At 22.4% G+C, this 20,038-nt stretch overlaps 1 protein-coding gene across 1 annotated transcript; it reads left to right on the top strand.

Annotated features, from left to right (window-relative positions):
• The first annotated feature begins 955 nt into the window (after positions 1–955).
• On the top strand, positions 956–19,759 carry LOC135120630 (exocyst complex component 2-like). Its single transcript, XM_064044969.1, has 27 exons — positions 956–1,059; positions 1,128–1,212; positions 1,312–1,441; positions 3,217–3,272; positions 4,420–4,509; positions 4,560–4,760; positions 5,590–5,720; positions 5,915–6,007; positions 6,075–6,204; positions 7,856–7,930; positions 8,520–8,555; positions 9,389–9,495; positions 9,754–9,786; positions 11,467–11,567; positions 12,007–12,058; positions 12,877–13,009; positions 13,960–14,098; positions 14,640–14,739; positions 15,668–15,755; positions 15,828–15,871; positions 15,933–16,070; positions 16,162–16,282; positions 16,486–16,646; positions 16,805–16,852; positions 16,916–16,952; positions 19,001–19,141; positions 19,626–19,759. The coding sequence occupies exons 6-27, from the start codon at positions 4,616–4,618 to the stop codon at positions 19,757–19,759; spliced, it is 2,187 nt and encodes a 728-aa protein (XP_063901039.1). The 5' UTR covers positions 956–1,059; positions 1,128–1,212; positions 1,312–1,441; positions 3,217–3,272; positions 4,420–4,509; positions 4,560–4,615.
• Positions 19,760–20,038: the final 279 nt, after the last annotated feature.

A 20,038-nucleotide genomic window follows, 5' to 3' on the forward strand; every position in this document is an offset into this window, starting at 1 on the left:
TTATCTTGGTTTAAAGGATTTAAGTTATCAATCTTCAGAAATAATCTGCGATCAAGATGTTTAATAAATGTTGTTATACTCCACCTCGTCGGCGCTGGTTTAAGGTAATGTCGCTGTAAACTTAAATCGATTTAGAATAGGAAACTTGAAATATAAAGCTATTTGAAGATCCAAATTCAACAGAAAATAGATAATTAAGTTAAAGGATGGAAAATAAAACAAAATATTAATGTAGACAATTTGATTTTTCTCTTTCGATAGCGCTAAACTGAACAAAAGGTAATTTAAAATTCATTTCATCCTTTAATATTTACTCTTCTGCAAAAAAGTACTTGTTAAAAGCTTTAAGCTTTTGGTCAAATAACAAAAAATCACATACGCTAACGTACATTAATTCAATATTTCGTCCTTAAGCATTAAGAGATTAGTGAAGCCAATCAGGGTAATTTTTAAAAGATTACCTAGATTGAAAATTTTAGGACTTTTACTTTTAAAATATAGGATACTGGTTACCTTTTCAAAAACTTTTAGACATTTGTTAAATTAATAAGTTAGTCATTAGTAAAGTATACTGTGTTTTAAAATCTTTCTTTCTGTATTAGAGGAAATTATACAGTTAGCTCCCAAAGTTAACTTTTACCTTGCTTAACTTCTCTTTGTTAAGTTTCTACTATGGATCAACCTTCTCCTGAAATTACAGGTTTTTTTTATAAGATTTTTTCCCCTTCATATTATAAATGTTTAAATTTTACACCTATTTTATTAGGTCTTAGCCCTAAAGTAGCTCCTGATACAGGCGGAACTAAGGTTAGCATTCGCGGAGCAAATTTAGGTCTAAGTGAAGATGATATTATTGGTTTAACATTATGTGGAATTTCTCACTTACAGAGGCACGCACTTAGTTATATAAAACAAACTTTTAATATAAATCTAAAATTTTGAAGTTTTAAATGGATTTCGCCACAAAAACTTGAAGTGTCAACCTTAAGAATAAATTTAGATGATAGAAAAGATGCTATTGTTGATCCTAACACCAACTTAAAATTTTTAACAGGATCGGTAATAATTATATAAATATTTTAAATAGACCATAAAATTTTGCGATCGTGTTTTCTTACTTCTATAAGGTCCTTGTAACAACCTCTTCGGGTGGAGTTTCCCCCACTACTTTGCAATTTACTTTTAATCAAACTGAAGATGAACAATTTGAAGGTCTATAACTTTTTGATTATTTTTATAATTATTTATTTATAAATAAAATATAAAAAAATTATTTTAATTTTTTTTAAAAAATTAAATGTCTACTTCAAGATGATCTTTATGACGTTGAGTCGGATGTCTGGGTTGATAGAACACCACGTGGTTTGTATCTTCAAAAAGAAGCTTTTATTAAAACTTCTGTTGTTATAGAAACGGATACGGATCCTCTCGGGATCTTAAGGTTTACTTGCATATCCTATACTAATTATAATACTATATAATAATAACTAACTATACTTTTAAATAGAAGTTATTTATAAATTCATGTAACACTTGATTATAATTTTTATAAATTATAAAGTTAATAAAATATTACAAAGAGAATCTAACTTTGTTTTACTTACACAAAGAATATGTACACGACATAAAATTTACAGCAAGTATAGTTTTTTATAAATAAAAACTTTTGAAAATATAAGTTATATTAAGGTAATATATTAGACCCAAAAAAACCAAACTAACACTATAATAAACACTTAAATAAAAATCTAAAGAAATTAAAATTCTAAATTTTTTATTATAATAAAAAATATACTTCTTTCCGGTATTAAAAAAATACAAAGTTAAGATTTCTTAATATAATTTAAAAAATTAATCGCTAATTGTTTTTTGTAATAATAATAATAAATGGCTTCGATATTTTAAGCTGCAATATACTGTAAACCTTCTTAAAAAGTTATCATAAAAATTAAGATAAGTAATATTTTTATATAAAATTTTATTTTTTAAAAACAATAGTGTTGACTTTTATTTTATTAAAAGTAAATTATTAGCGTTTACGTAAACAATGAATTTTTTTCAAATATCTGAATTACTATAATTATGTTTATCATAGAATTATTTAATCATATTTATATCTTTAATTGAAATACCCACCAAAAACTGACGAAAGTTTACTAACGTTTTATTATATTTATTTAAAAATTAGATTGTGAATATTTTGTGGTATTAATTTACTTACGCATCACAAGTTATTAAAATAATTATTTACAATTTTTAAAAGTTATTATAATATTAATTCAAGTACAGCATGACAATATTTGCTATTTTATTAACGCATCCAAATATTTATTCGAAATTATTTAAATTTTCAATATATTTTAAAAATACAATATTTAGTTTTAAATTATTGTTTAAAGTTATTAACTATTTTATAATTTTACTTAAGAAAGTTAGTTTATCACAAATTTACAAGCTAATATTTTTTTATTATTATTTAAAGTTAATTTATTTATTAAAATTTACTTCACAGCTATTTGTTAAAGTTTTTTTATAAACGTCTGATTTATTTTTTACTGGATATTCATTTCGTAGATGTTTTTGTTTTCTTTATTTTTCTTTATTTTATTTTTTATATATGCTTTTTACAAAAGATTTATAAATTCTTAAACCAATTTTAATATTTTCTAAATTCACTTTTTTTTTCCTAACTTCATATAACTAATATAATATCCAACTTCGAATAACTTTTTTTTGATAAGCAAAATAAATATATATACAATATTAGAGATTTAAAAAACCTTGATATTTTTTTAATATTATTAACGAATTAGATGTCTTTATTATATTAAATTACTTATAAAACTTTTTATAGCTAATAAATAAACTGCTAAAAGTAAAACTGGAATTATTATTTTTTGTAAAAAATTTATTTGGTTTTTAAAAATTTTTGTTAAACTTTTTTTAGTAGTTTTTTAAAACTTTTATTAAATTTTTTTTTATAGAAAGTTCCACGAATAAAAAGTTCGTCTTTCTATTTTATTTAATACTATTTTGAAAAAAAAAAGATATTTTTTAACCAAAAATCTCAATATTTTTATAAAATACTGAATTTATAAAAATAACGATTAAAAAAAACATCATTTTTATTAATCCTTCAATATTTAAAAAACTTTCATTAAATTTTTTATATGTAGAAACCAATAAAATATTAGTAATGAAATACCGAATTTTTAGGTCCTTGAAAAGTAAAATTGATGCGCCTTCTTCTTTTAAGAATTGCTATCCGAACGGTTTGTATATTCTTTAATATATTTATAACAACTTTTATTATAAACTTTGTGTTTTCTGTGAATATTTTTAATATTTTAAAAAAGTTGTTATTTCTTGTAAGACTTGTTACTAAATTTTATTTGTTTAAAATATTTTTTTTCTAATTTTTTGATCTATTATTAAAAATGTAAAATATTTAAAAGTTATAAATATAAATTGTATAATTGTGGCACAAATTATACCTTTATCAGGAACATTATAAAAAAATTATATTTTAATATTTTTTTTTATACTTTTAAAGAAGAACTTTACTTTTTAAAAAATATACTTTTGCTTGTGTAAATAATATACCATCATTATACCTCTCTCTTTTCGGTAATTTTAATGTAAGTTTGGTGCTAAGCAATCCCAATAATTATAATTAATGAATTATTGTGTAAGTTAATACTTAAAATAGCGCAAATCGTCTTTCGGTTCCAGATAATTTGCGTAATTTACAACCCTTTTTTAGTAATTGTTGAACTTTTTAAACCTATTAAAGAGCATTGACAGCTTTAACGGTTTTCACTAACTGAAATAGAAAAAGTTATTTTCATAAGAAAGTTTGATAGTTTAGACCAATAACTCTGGCTTTTAGCTACTCGGGGACCAATAAACAAAATTAGTTAAGAATTTTTTTACCTACTGGTGGTTTGTTTTTTGCATTAAAAAATTTTCATATATGTTTGACTATCATCCAGATTGGCTGCTTAAAAGCCAATGAGCGGTAGCTTCCCAGTAAATATTATAATTGGTTACTCGGAAGCTAATCACTAGTGCTTGCGTGGCCCACATGAGATAAAGTTTTATAAAAATTATGACAGCCAATTATGTTTGTAGTCTGCTTTGAACTTTTTAGTAAACATTTATTGACTGTCTTATTGGTTTTGGGTTCTGCAAAGTTATGATTGGATACGAGTTGCCGTCTAATATTCTAATGAAATTTACTTTAACATATCGTGAATAAATAGTTGTTTTGTATAACTTTTAATTAATTAAAAGAAAAGTTGCTCCATTGTACGCTACTTACCATTCTTATTTATATATAATAAATTGTAGAAGTTTCTTCTTTTTTTATTATTTTAAAAGTTTTTAACCAGTACTTTATTCTTATTGACCAAAAAATAGGCAGCAGTGATCCCAACACTACCAATTTTGTTCCCGCCTTATTCTTAGCAGAATACCATCGCTGCACTCCTCTTGAATATCTTTTAAAAGGTATCTTTTTATTAGTGGTTTTAAGCACACGAAAACTTAATTTGCTCTAGGTTTGGACTATTTAGGCCAAAATCTTGAGAACCGGTCAGGCGCTGCAAGAGATTTAATGAAGGAGAACTTTGACCGATACGTGGCCTGCCAGGACAGCATAATTGCCGTGATGAAGCTGCTCGAAGACGAGTTTAGCAAATTAGACAATGAAAATGTGTTGGAAAGTTTATCGCTTTCTCTAAGAAATTCAATAGAAAATTGTTAATTTTTATTTCTTCCTTACTTATTATAATTATTATATATTCATAGTGAACTATTTTATCTTGTTATAAATTTTATTAGGAACAAACATATTTTTGGTATAAAACTTTTAGAAAACCCTTTTTTCATACTTGTATTAAAATAGTATTTATTTTAGTGTCGTTATATTTTTCCTATTATTAATTTTATTATAATACCTATTTTATTTTATAGGTTTTTCATTTAATCTGTTACAGTTATTATTATTTTTAATATTATATTATATAAATAGTTTTTTTTTATGTTAATGTTTAAAATTTATATATAAAAAGTTATTACCTTGTATTTTTTATTAATGAAAATTTTTAATAAAGAATTAATGCTTGTCACTAATAATATTATACATTTATTATCACTATTATTATAACTTTATAAACATTCCTACTCAATATTAATATGTTCAAGTATATTAGTACCGGTAGCGTTCCTTTTTATAATAATATTAATAATTTTTCAGAAATAAGATATATATAAACAGTAAAAAAAAATTTTATAGTTTAAAGTAAGAAAAGTATATTACATTTATTTATAATTTAAAGTTATGCAAAAGTAACTATATTTTCATGTTTAATATTACTAATAAAAGTTAAAAAAAAATTTACTTATTTGTAGACAGTTAAGTTTATTTTAATACTTTTTATTTTCATTATTAATATTAATAAAGAAAAAAACAATGCTAAGAAATATTTATATTTATAAACTTTTTTTATATTAGTAAAGTTTATTTTATTAAAAAAAATTGATATAAATAATATTCACTATAATAAAGTCAAAACCTTGACTCTTTAGGTGATCAGTTTGTTAGGCCGCTTCTCTACCGGAAGAAGCGAATGGACTGCATACGGAATACACTGAACGTTTTACAGCGCTTCAAATTTCTTTTCCAACTTCCGCAAAACTTAAAGTTTTCGATGAAAACAGTAATAATATCAATAATATTATTAATAAAATAAATAATACTTATCACAAAAAAAAACGTTTAACAATAGAAAGTTTTATTGTAACATAGTAAGTATAATTATAAATACATTAGTAAATATAAAAATACTCAATAATAATAATAACAATTATAGTTAAAATAATGAAATAATAATAAAACTAACAATTATATTAGGGAAACTACGGCCATGCGGTTAATGAAATTTTGAAAGCAGAAATATTATATAATACTTCGGACGTTCACTTGTTCAAGCTTGCTATGTCTAAAGTTTTAAATTATTATTATTATTATTACTTTATACCTTTTCGTTATTTATGTATATTTATTATTACAGGTACGCAAAGTTAAAGCGGAAATGATTCAAACTTTTTACGATAAACTGAAGGATAAAAACTGTACGCTTAAGCAAAGTAAAAAGTTTATTTCTTATTTAACGGAGTTACTTGGAGAAAGCGCGGATCCGGGTTTTTTTCATATACAACTTTATGTGTTTTTTTTTCTGTATTATTGATACAAAGCTTTTGGTTTTTTAAATTTTTATAAGTAATTTGTTTAGACATATATTAATTATTATTATAAATTTCTTTTGATACTATTTTTCTATATTTTTTTATAAACTTTTCTTGTATATAACTTAATGTAAATTTATAATTAAACTTTATTATATTTTTTAAAGACATAAAATATTTATACGTTGTTACAATTTTATTATAAATATTAGTTATATGATACTTTCTTAATGTTTTTATAAACATTTTGAACTTTTTTTATAAAAATTATTATAAACATTTTTATTTTTATATAAATATTTTTATATTGTAACTAACTTTTCGACTTTTCTATAAAACTTTTTATTACTTTAAGAAAATATTAAATATAAGAATATCACATATTGAATCTTAAATATAAAGAAGTAATCTTTTTTTATTATAACTTAATTTTATAATACAAAAAAAAAATACGATTAAATATTTTTTGTTAAGTTTTATGTATATTTAGTTTTTATAATAACTTTCTTTTTCTAAAAAAATTAATTTTTTATATATATCCATAAAAATTTTATATTTAGGCTATAATAAAAGTAAATAATTATTATCTTTTATCTAATTTTTTATATTTCATGCTTGTAAACTTTTTTTGAGAACTTATATTTATTTACTTTTCTTATAGCATTATTTATTAGAGTTTTATTATAATTTATTGTTGTTATTTTTTTTATAAATAACAAGAAACAAATATTATACTTTTTTTAATTTTAATATATAAATCTTTTCTTCGAAAACTTTTGTTTTGTATGAAAAAAAAGTTTTTATGTATCTTACTCAGAAATAATAACTTTTTTTCTCTCATTATAAAACTTTTTAAAAATGTTTGTAGTTCTTTTATTTAATGAGAATTGTTATTTATTGAGAATTTTCCTTTGAAGCATTTTACTGAACTCATAAACTCTTCTTGGAACGTTTCTAATATATATTAAGATATTTGCATTCACTCTTATTTTTTGGTGCAATTCTTATGAACTTTTAAGCTCTTACAGATAATTTAGCATATTTAAGATTGAATATTTTTATATATTATAATAAAATAAATCAATAATATTATTTTCTTTATATTTCTATATGTTTTTGTTGTCTTGTTATAATTAATGAGGCTTAACTATGACTTTTTTATGTAATAAAATAAATATTTTATATTTATGTTATATAGTATTAAAATTACTACGAAAATTTGTGATTCTATTTTCTATTATTATTAATACTTTATTTTTTTGTGTATTTTTATATAACTCAATATATATATTTATCATGTTTCTTATTTTTTTTTAACTTTCATAAGTATCATATTTTTCCTTATTTTTCTTATTTCTACTTCATAATATTTTATAATACAAACTAAAAAAATAATAGTTCATAACTTTTCTTCTTCTTATTTATATACATTTATATTTTAATATAAACTTTATTCTCTATATTATTAAATTCATAAACTTATAAGACTTTGATCCTTTTTTTGTAATTATTTTTAACTTCTTATAAATATTAAAAATATTTATATAAATAATATTTATTTTTAGAAACTTTTAATACTTTTTACTTTTTTTTCTTTTTATTGCAGGTTGGGAGTGCATAAAAATTCTCTCAAACAATATTATTAGTACTTTGAAAGACGCTGAAGAGCAAAGTAAAAACGGTTATACGAATATTTTCATAAAACCAGCTTTATCTTTTATTAACTTTTCTACTTTTTTTATATAATAACTTATTATATTAAAGATTTATTGTTAATAAAAGGTTACTTAGTTTAGTATTATTTTATATCTAAACTGCATGTTTTTACTATTTATACTTTTATAATTATTAATCTTGAAAGTTTTTATTTTTTGTGTAATATAATGAGTATAACCATTTTTATTATATTTTTATATATTATTATGTATATCACTTTATGATGATTATTACTATAATAAATTATATTTTTTAAAATATTTTTCATTACGTTTAAAGTTAAGCATTACTTTTATTACTATTATTTATTATATTTTACTTTTTAATATTTTGATAGAGGACTATTGAGAATTTTGCATTATTTTTTATATATAGCCAAACACTTTAAGAGAGTTTACTATTATTATAAATTTAACTTTTTCTAGACTTTCATATATTTTTAACTTTTATAATTATTAGTAAAGAAAATCTCTTATAAACTTTTTTAACGTAATTTTGCTAATTCTTTTTTTGTTTGTATTATAAATTTTCATTATATCTCATATATATTATAGATCTTCTAAAGTTGTCCAATGACCAGGCTCCTTATGGTTTACTTTATCATAAATATTTTGTATATATTTTTACTTTCTATTTTAAGTTCCTTTTTTCGCCCATTTTTATTTATTAAAAATATATAATAAATATTATTTATTTATTTTTAACTTGTATTATTTTTTAATGCAAATTTTGCTATAATAACGATTTTTGTATTTAGAAAAATAGAAAAAATATATATATCTATACTTTATATATTATTATTTTTTATATTTTTTTATTTTTATTAAATTTATGTCTATACGTTTTTATTTATTTTATTTATTATTTATTTTTATGTATATATTATATATTTATTTAATAAATTTACATTTATACGTTTTTTTATTTTATTTCTAAATATAATTAACTTTATATAAATTTTTAAAACATTAATTTATTCTGTATATATAATATACCTATATATTTATTTATTTATTCATATTCTTTATAAAAAAAATTTTATAATATATTTATTATACTTTTTTATATTAAAGTTAATTATTTGAATTAATATTTTTTTATATAAAAACTTTTATCAGTATAAAGATGACATAAATTATAATTGTTTTATTATTAAACTGTAAAGTTTACATAAAAAAATTTAAAGATTTCGTTATAGAAGTTATTTAACAGTAATTTAAATGATTAAATATTTTAAGCAGCGGAGCTTAGCGTACAATTTTACTACTACTACTACTACTACTACTACTACTACTATTATTATTATTATTATTATTATTATTATTATTATTATTATTATTATTATTATTATTATTATTATTATTATTATTATTATTATTATTATTATTATTATTATTATTATTATTATTATTATTATTATTAGAAAAAATAGCTGTAGAGTTTGTAAATAAAGCGAATGAATGTTTTGTTTCTCATTTTTCTTCACTCTGGCAATTATCACAATCTTATTTTCATGGAACCTTTCATAAAGTAAATACACACTTATTTATTATTATTATTTTTAAAATTAATATATTTATTATAAAGTTTTCTAAGAATTACTAATAAAACTTTAAAAGTTGAAATAAATGCAAACATGTATTCATGTAATAGCATTAAATATAAAACACTATAAAGTAAAAGTCTTTAATGGATAAAATAAATATAAAAAAAATTAAAAATATATGAAAATTATAAGAGAAAGTATTTTTTTCATATTTGTAATATTTACTTTTTATGATAATATAGAAAATGACTGAAGTGGTCTTAAAAAATTTGCAGGTTTTTTATATAATTATAATTATTATTACATATTGTGATTGCTTTATATATACTTATTAATATAATCTCTTTTATTAATTATTTTTATAAGTTTATATATTTTATAATAATTTTTATTATCCATTACCGAACGCACTATATTTTAGAGGCTTTTTATATATATAAAATGCAGCCAATTACACGTCTTCATCTTATAAATTTTCTGCAATAATAACGAAATATTTTTGAAGTAATAAGAATTGTTATATTTATTATTATTAATTTAATATAAAAATATTCATAGAGAACTAGTGTAAAAGTTTAAATGCTTTAATTAAAAATAACATCAAACGATGCTACTCCGCTTGTAATGTAATAAAAAAAAGTAACCAGTTATCACACGAATAAAACTTGTCTGAACTTTTAAGCAAGGATTTAATTGGCTTTAATAACAAAACAAAAAAATTTAATTTTTTTATACTCGTAAGTGGAGCAAAGGAGCCTAATGGCTTGCTTAAAAAAAGAGTTTTAACAAATGTACGTGGAATAATAAAAGGGTATTAACCTTGAAGTAGGCGGAGATTGGAAGTCAACTCTATTATGTTTCAAAAGCGAAGGAAACTCGCTTTTCAAGGGAAATAGTGAGTTTCGAAAAAGTTGTGTATGTTGGTTTAAGGGCTACAGAAAATGTTCTTTTTTATGGTAGCCATATAAGAAAATATAGCACCGTGACGTAACTATCGTAGCAAAGGCAGACATTCATGCGCAAATTATATAAGTTTCGTAAAAGTAGAGTTTTATACAAGTAAAAAAGGGAAGTGTGAACCACTCCACCAATCAGGGGCCGTGTCTGGTATTCAAAAAACATTTTTTTGGTACCATTAGCAGGTATAAATAGTAGAGGGGTAGCAAACTAAACTTGGTCACGTGCGTGTTGGAGAATTCCACAATACACCCCAATCGGGCAGAGGCCGATACGCTGTTAATCAAGCCTCCCCAATGCCCTGAGGGACGAAAAGGCGTCTTATTCGAAGCCGCTCCTTGAAATTATTTAGACTGTTTATAACTAAATATATTTATTTATGATACTTTATTTTCTTAACTTGCTGCAGTTATAAATAAAATGTTTAAACAAGGTTGTTTATTTCATTATATAAATGATATTTCTTTATTTCTTTATTTTTTAATATTAATTAGTACGAAATATTAGGATTTACATTTCTGTATATATATAATGATACTTTCATTATTATTAATAAATTTTTTATTCTTAATTTCTAACTTATCTTAAAAATAGTAATAAATGGTGTATTTTTGATTATAATTAATGTTAAAAACAATTTATTATATATTTTATTTATTATAAAATTATTATTTTAATATATTATATTATATTAAAATCTTACTTTTATGAAAATATGTATAATTTAAGTTATTCAAACGTTTTACTTTATACTATAATAGTGTATAAAATAACAATAAACTAAAACTATTTAAACAATAGAATTATTTTACATCAAACTAAATAAAGTTTTTTGCTTTTTATTATTTTATATAAAATAGAGAATATATTTATGAAAATATTATAAAAAATAGCTTACGATAGAAGATTTATATAAATATTATATTACTTATTATAAAAACTTTTTTTTAACTATACCTTTATTATTACTATTTTACTTATTATTATAAACTTTTCAGGACAATAAAGTAGACTTTGAGGGTTTATGTAGCTCCGTTGTAAAGGAGTACGAGTTATTATTTGAGCGTGCATTTTGGCCTTCTGATGGCACGCTTCCGAGGTTGATATATGAAGATAGTTTAATAATAATAATAATAATAATAATACTTAGTAAAAGTATAAAGGAACAACATAATAAAATTTATAGCGCGCTTCTGAGTACATAATAATAAGAAAACAAAAATAGATGATAATTATTATTATATTTAGTATAAGTATTAAGGGATAATATAGAATATTTTTTAATTTTTTTTTGTGTATATTACTTCATATACTTAACTGTGATGATTTTTCTATAATTATAAAGGAATATAAAATAAATACAAAATTATAAATAAATTTAATAAAATAGTTTTTCATAGTTTATAATAACTATTAAAATAGCATTACAGTAAATATTTATGTAAAGTAAGTAAAAATGTTAATATAATAAATATTCCTGTGAGTTCCTATGAAGTTTTTAAGAATTAATTAATATTGTTTTTTTTTATGGATATTAGAATGGACTTAAAATTTATTACTGATCCACTGCCTCTGATTCGCTGTATTGAGGTTTTTTTTTTTGGTTTTTATACATAAACTCTAATGAAGGAATTATGAATATAAATTTTCTAATTTTTATTCGAAAAAAATATATTCACGAATGTCGCTTGTAATTCTTTAAACGTATTAAACATTAAAAATATTATCTTTTTCTCGCTGCATAATGGTTTCAATAAATACTTTGCTTTGAGCACCTTTTATATAATGTATATTTATTGGTTCTTTTAGCCTTCGTATTATTGTGTTTTACATATTGTGTTCATTTTAAACACTTAAGCGACTTATTTTTTGATCAACGAAATTAAGAACAACTCAAACTTGTTTATTAAATATTTAGCCAATCGAAATTTATACCCTTTTGTTGCATTATTTATAATAAAATACAAATTAACAAAGAGCATAATACCAATGAACCGCAACTGCCACATTTTATAAATATACACAAAAAGACTTTGTAAAAGGCTAAAAACACAAAGTAATTGTATGAAATTGCAGCCAAGAAACACATACCAAAGTTGTACGGAAGGACTAAACACAAACCTCTGTATTTTTTTTCTCGATCAGTAATCATAAATTCAGTTATTAAAAAAAAGGATAAAGAAATTTATGAACGCATAAAAATAACTTGACTCCCTTTAGTTATTGTGAGACAGACTATGCACAAAAAATTGTAAAAACTAATTTGGTAAAATAAATACATTTTTCCAAATATGGGAAAACTTTTTAACCTCCTTAAAGGGATAAATACGGAGAATAAATGGTTGCACTAAAAAATTTTTCATATTTTTTTCCTACTGGATTTTTCTTATTACAATATTTGTAATGAGGTCATCTTTGCTGGGTACGAAAATGTCTCTCATCTTCAGTATATCCACGCGAGCATCACTTCTTCATTATTCAGCCTCGCTATTAAATTTAGAACTTATTGCTTGAAGCCAATTCTTCATCAAACATTGATTGGTATTTTACGTTATTTACAAAGAAATAACATGAATAATAAATAATTGTTATAGTATATATCAAATTCTTATTAATAATAGAATTAATAGTAACAAAAACAGTTTGTATATATATAAAATTTTTAATAATAGTTTATATATATATATATATATCAGAATCTAAATAATAATAGTAATAATAAGCATTAAAAAAAAAAACTATTTTCACATAATGCTAGTATAATGAAAGTAACAGTAATAGTTTATATAATTATAATAGTAATAGTTTTAATAAATATTAAATTTAAAAAAATGTTTCATTAAATATTCTCTAGTAATATTAAGAAATAGTTATAAAAGTTTTGTTTAATACTTTTTTTTACTATTATATACTTTTTTATATCACGAAAAGTAGTAATAATAAGACCTTTTACTATTACACACTTTCCTTTAAACCGTTTAAAAATAATAATAGAATTATCATGATAACTACCTAATACTTAATAATTATCATAAATTATATTAAATATTCTTTATTATTATCTGTTTTATTTATAATTCATTATTAATACTATTATTACTATCATACAATTTTTTAAATATCAATCTTTTACTTTACATTGTTTATAATATTTATTAATATTTCTTTTATAAAAAATGTATTGTTAGTTAAAGTTTATTCAAATAATGAAAAGATCGTTATACATGTTTATATTTTAAAAATAATGACTAACAGAACTTCGCTGCCAAAAAAAATGAAACCTTTTGTTTATTAGTATATTTATTGTTAAAATATATCGTAACTTTTTATAAACCACTAAAATACTTGTTAAATCACTTTTGCGTTAGTATACTCTTACTATAAGTATTTATTAGTAGTAGTAGTATCATTATTATCATTAAGAATTTTTTCATTACTATCATAAAACTTTATATTTTATTTATACATTTTTAATATCATTTTACCTAAAGATATTGAGGAGTTAAAAAAGTGGGACATCTTTGTTCGCTTTCTAGAGGAGCCTACTTGGCTCTGCGAGGAGTACGCATCCATCATCGAAAATTGTCTACTTTCAATCGCCCACGTGGTCAACATGGAAATAAATATGCCGTATTTATAACTGTTATTATTAAACTAATAATTCCGTATCATTACTGTAAATATTGTTCTTCTTTTTACTATTTATATTGATAACTGAACAATTATGTTAATATTATAAATATATTAATTAATATTAAATAAATTTAATATTACTTAGTTGAATTAAATATTTATATTTGTTAGTTTATGTATTCTTATTAACCAATTTATTTATCACATAACATTATATTTTTCATTATAGAAAAGCAATAAAATTATATATTCTATTTGTTATTATCATTTTCATATATGTAGTACTTATATAAATAAAACTTATATACATTTATTATATTAATTATATGTAAACCTTTTACTCTTTTTTTATTCAATATTTTTTGTTATTAGTAAGCTGATTACTAAAAAATTTTTAAACTTTGATATTATAAAATATATATTTTTATAATTCTTACATGTTAACGTTTAGTAGAAAAAAAATGTTTATCCGTAATTATTTATAAAAAAGTAGCTTTTATATATATATATATATAAGTTTATATATTTATTGCGCCAGAAATTCCCAAAACTTGCAAGTAAATACTGAGTCGAACCCAAAAGCAGCATCTTTCCTCGTGAAACGGATGCTTTCTATTTATTTTAGTCATATCGTGCAAGTAAAGTGTTTACGATTATTAATAATATTATTATTTACTTTTCCCTGTCTGTTATTCTTATTATTTTAAATTATTTTTTTCGTTTATTATTATACTATTTTTTATAAAACTTTTATATTCTTTTTATACTCTTCAAATTTCATGGCGAATTTACTAAAATATTCCTTTTGGTTGTTCTGACTATTTTGTTCTTATTTATAAACCATTTTACTTACTATTATTGATTTTTTACTTATAATTATTATTTTATGAGTAATATTTATTATCTTAGAACAGTTTTACTATTTTAAAGAAAAAGAGCTTCCATTTTACTTATTAAAATATATTAGTACAAAAACTTTTTTATTTCTTTGTAATAGAAAAGTTTTTAGCTTTAACTATTTTTAAGTATATTTTACTTGTTATATAATAATATATTAAAACTTGTAATTTTTTATTTTATCATGTTTTGGGTTTTTCACTATTTTCATTTACATTATGTTTTAATATTATTATTATTAAAAATATTACTTACTATGTCATTTTATATGTTTCCTATTTCTTTTAAAAACATGAATAATGTAGTAATAAATAATATATACTTTTTTACTGCAGTTATTTTTTTGTTTTTCCTTTTTTCTTTTATAAATATACTTTTATTAGTAGCGTAAGTGGAGAGCTATAAGAAATATATATATTTCCTTTTTTTATTAAAAAATATAAAAAATCAGTATCAACCTTTTTTGCAAGCTTTCATTTTAAACTTTGCATTATATTTAGTTCAAATTTATTAACTGAAAAAAAAAGTCAGAAGGAAATTGTAACTCATAATCTTCTATTTTTCTTATAAACAAAATATTAAAACAAAATGGTTAAATTATTATTTTAAATATAACTATATTAATGAATAATTAGTCATAACGATAACGATACAATAAAAAAAATTAAGTTTTTTAGATATTACGCTTTTGAAAGTCCGTTAACGGAAGAAGTTGAAATGTACAAGAGCGATTCACAAAATTACAATATACTTTTGGGTTTTATATATAAATAAATACTAGTTTGCTATTGATGGGAAAAAAGTGACTTTCCACAAACTTCCTCTATAGGCACTCCAGGGGAGGAGGCAAGCGCATTGACCACTGAACTCGACGTATTATATATACGATAGCGAAACCACGTGCTCATAGTGACTTATTTCCATATATGGTTAGACCAATGGCCTTCACGTGCAGTTCCAGCGTTACTTGCGCGTGGTGACGTGGTGTATCCACAGCAGGAATATAGTCGTGCCGACGCTTTGTCGTTTGTTTGAAGATCGCTTTGGGCTCGGCTTAGAAGAGGAGCAGCAGGTCCCGCTTACTACTTTGTTAAAGTTTATTATAAATATTTCTCATTCAACTTTTCCTGTCATTAAAATTTATGGTCATACTTTTTATGTAGAATATAAATGAAGAGTTTGAAGACTTAAAGAAAGAAGCTTTAGAGAATTATATTCAGTCGAAAACTAAAGTTTTAGCTCAACAATTGGACCTTTGTTTGTTGGTTCCACGTATGAACGAGGGTTGCTTATTACTATCCATATTATTTTGAATTATTATTACATCACAACAAAAATTATAATGTAGTAATTAATTGATGAATAAAAGTTATAGAAAATACAAGTTTTACATAATTTTTAATGACAAAATTTTGATCACCCCAACAGTTTATAATAAGGCCTGATGAAAATCCTTTTTTCTATAATTTTCATTATTTTCTTGGAAGGCGTTCGAGAATTTGTCAGTGTTCTTCTGCACGAGCTCATAACCATTTATTACGAAGTTGACTGCACCGGGACAAATCTAACCAAGGATGTTTTCCACGTGTTAATCAAAAATGCCATGAGCCGGTGTTCCCAAGCCGTTCTGGATGCGAACGAAGGGAAGGTAAACTGCTTTATTCTTAATATTACTGGTTATAAAACAACCAATAATATGATATTAAAAAATGTAAATATTTACTAGGATCGCATAAAAGACTTAAATTGCGTTTTACTAGTAAACTTGAACTTTTTTTCCTTATAATATTCAAAACTTCTTGTTAGATACCAGCTATAAAGGGATCATCTATTACTCGTCTTTGGAATAAACAAGTCTTATTATTAATATTTATTATTTATTATTAACTATTATTATAATAACTAACTATACTTTAGATGCTTATTGACTTAAGAGCGCTAAAACTATTTACGGGTACGTGTAAAACTGCATGTAAAATATAATATTCGTGTCTTTATATATATATATGGTTGTAATCAGATAGTTTTTTATTTCTTTATGCGTTATATATTAGTAATTACCCTCTATTATTACTTTTAAATTTTGTAAATAAATTTAATTATACTATAAAGTTTATTAAAAATAATAATTTACTACTCTAAAAATAGTATGATTAGTAATATATAATTCCAAATTTGATAAACCTACACTCCACGACTATAAGGGCCTCGTGGACTTAAAAAAATATATTATGAAAACTTATATAGGCAGTTTTTATAACGGCAGGAAGGTTTGCTGTTATTGGATGTCTGTACTTTTACATGCTCATTAAATGTATAAAATAATAAGTATGAATTTGAGTATCTTTTTAACCATTGAAGAATTGTTGCTCTCGTGCATTACTTTTTTAATTTAAAATTTATGGTAAAGTCAAATTTTTTTTTGAACAGTAAATTTTTAAAAAGGGCGTCATATGGTAAAAAATTCTTATAAAGATGCTGTACAAGATTCATTTACAAATAGGTTGGCCTCAATCATTGAAAAAAAAAGTTGAAGTTTTCGTATATAACAGCATGGGAGTACATTGACACTCGCAAGTAACCAACTTTTATAATTAAAGCATAAAATAAGAAAATGGTTTTTGTAATATCTTGTTACAAAGAAAAATTTAAATTCAATGGTTTCCACAATTTTTATAGTTGCAGAGAAGACAGGCTGAAAACACGATTTTGGGAGCAAAAAAAACTAAATTGTAACTTTTTAAACGAATATCACAGACACTCATAACTTGATTAAAGTTATAATACTTGTTTGTTTAAAATATACAGCAGTCGTGGTTTTAATATTTATTGTTGCAATTTATAGAATTTAAATATTTAGTTTAGTGTATTGTGATTTGTTACAAACGTTTCTGTTATGTGCTATTGTAATTCGCAGCGTTTAACGTAAATAAACTACTTGTTATTTATATAAAGCAAGTTCTTCAGCATTCACATCTTTTTAGAGCAATTATCAAGCTCTTATTATGTAAAACTTAAAAAAAAATAATAAAGTATACTAAAACTAGCAACTTCTTAAAGCTTTTATACCAATAAAGCTTAAAAAAAGGTTAAAGCCGGTAATAACAAAGGTAAGTTAGCTTACCACTTAACTAACTTTCTCAGAGCCTTGTGACATACTTTTTTTCTCGTAAGTATAAGTTTCAATTTTTTAAGTTCGCTTTCGGTTTTGTGTGAGTGTTCTACCTTGATTAGCCTTAAATTTTTTTTTTTACCAAATATATGGTAAAAAAGTTATTACTACAAAATTTAATTTTATATTTCTTTTTTAGAAGTACTTATTACAATTTTTAAATTAGCTCTTAAATTTTATTGTTAATATTTGAAATAACGTTGTAATTTTATGACCCCTTTTTTCATAGATAACTATCAAATTTTTTCACAATTTTAAGTTATTCTGTTAACACTTTCATTCTTATATTAAAGTTATCTAATTTTCCTTTACAATAAAATAGATTAAAATACTTTAGGTTTTTTATAGCGAACTTATAAGTATATCCGTAAAAGATCATTTGGGTTTTTTCTCATTTAAATTCAACTTCACCTTATATCACTAAAAGTTCATTCATTTGTAGTCAAACTTCTTTTTTAAATAACTTTATCTATACCAATTAGGGATTAATAGTAAATTATATTTGTTTTAACTTTTCTATGCTCAATAACTAAAGTTGTTATATAGAGCACAATTAACTTTTTATTATTATATAAGTTTATAGTTATACAGCTACTTTTTTTTACCTTTTTATTTCTAAAAATTTTTATTTTTATACTTGTTTGCTTTAAAACAGATAAACAGAGATATTAATTTAACTTTCCTTAACTTTTTTTCACTACTTTGTTTTATTTAGTCACTCTGCTAAAAAAAATTACTTAAAATTGTAAAGATTTACTTGAAACTATTTGAATTTAAGGCTCTCACATTCTTTTTTAACAATCATAACTTTAAATTTTTCCTCTTTGTAGGTCAACACTTTACAACTGAAGCAGAACAACTCTTCGTTGAAATAAAAGAATTCCTATTAGAAAGTAGTGACCCCGCAGAAGAGAGTCACAACAAACAAGTCCTAGAAAATTTTAAAACAGAAAATCAATTTGGAATAACTTGTTTGCAGTTTTGAAGAAGAATAAAATCTTAACATTTTTTATTTGAAATTTTTATAATTAAGTTTTTTTTTTAAGGGCTTTAACTAAAATTGTTGTTCTTTTATTTATTAAACCTCAATATTTTTTCCATTAATAAATAAAGAGAGTGAAGATGAATATCAAAGCTCTTATAGCAGCAAAATAAAATATATTTCTAAACTGGCCTTATCTAAAAATGAATTTGTATGCGCTATAGCCTGAAAAGTACAATAACATATAATCAGTGCTTATGAAAACAAATATACTTATTCAAAGAATTAAACGTTGTCCACAAAGCTTTATTAGTCATTCATTCTAAAGTGTTTAAAATGTTTAAATAAATTAACAGGATGGGAGGCTTACTTTTACAAGTTTAATTTATTCCTATTAATAGCAAACCCCTGCGAATTCCCTTGAAGTTATGTATCTTCTGCATTAATTATTGCTATAAAGTTAATTCTTTAAGCGTACTTTTCCTCCGTTAATGCCGGCGAACCCTTGAGCACCGACTCAAGTGAATTACAGCTCAAGAGGGGAAAAGCTCTCAACCTCGGAGAATTTACTAAAACGAGACTGAGCAAATGCCTTGGGGGGCGATAGATAATCGTTGATTCCATATTATCCTCAATGCTTTTTGCATCATTATAATGTGATGAAATGATCTTACCAAAAATACTAGGACCAACTTCTCTGCTAAATAACAAATGCTCATTAGTACCTGCCAGCAGTTAATGAAAGACCCCGATTAAAAGCGTATGCGGTGCAAGACAAAGCAATTTTAAAGATGCAGCAACTCATCAGCTGTTTAAAATGGGCTGGCCGTTACTTCAATTTTAAAAAGGCGATAGACGTTGTCTTCAAAAGTACGTTCAACTGAGT

The sequence above is a fragment of the Zophobas morio genome, unplaced genomic scaffold (assembly GCF_036711695.1).
Source record: "Zophobas morio isolate AGI-343-1 ecotype UQ-CSIRO unplaced genomic scaffold, CSIRO_AGI_Zmor_V1 ptg000402l, whole genome shotgun sequence".
Lineage (NCBI taxonomy): Eukaryota > Metazoa > Arthropoda > Insecta > Coleoptera > Tenebrionidae > Zophobas > Zophobas morio.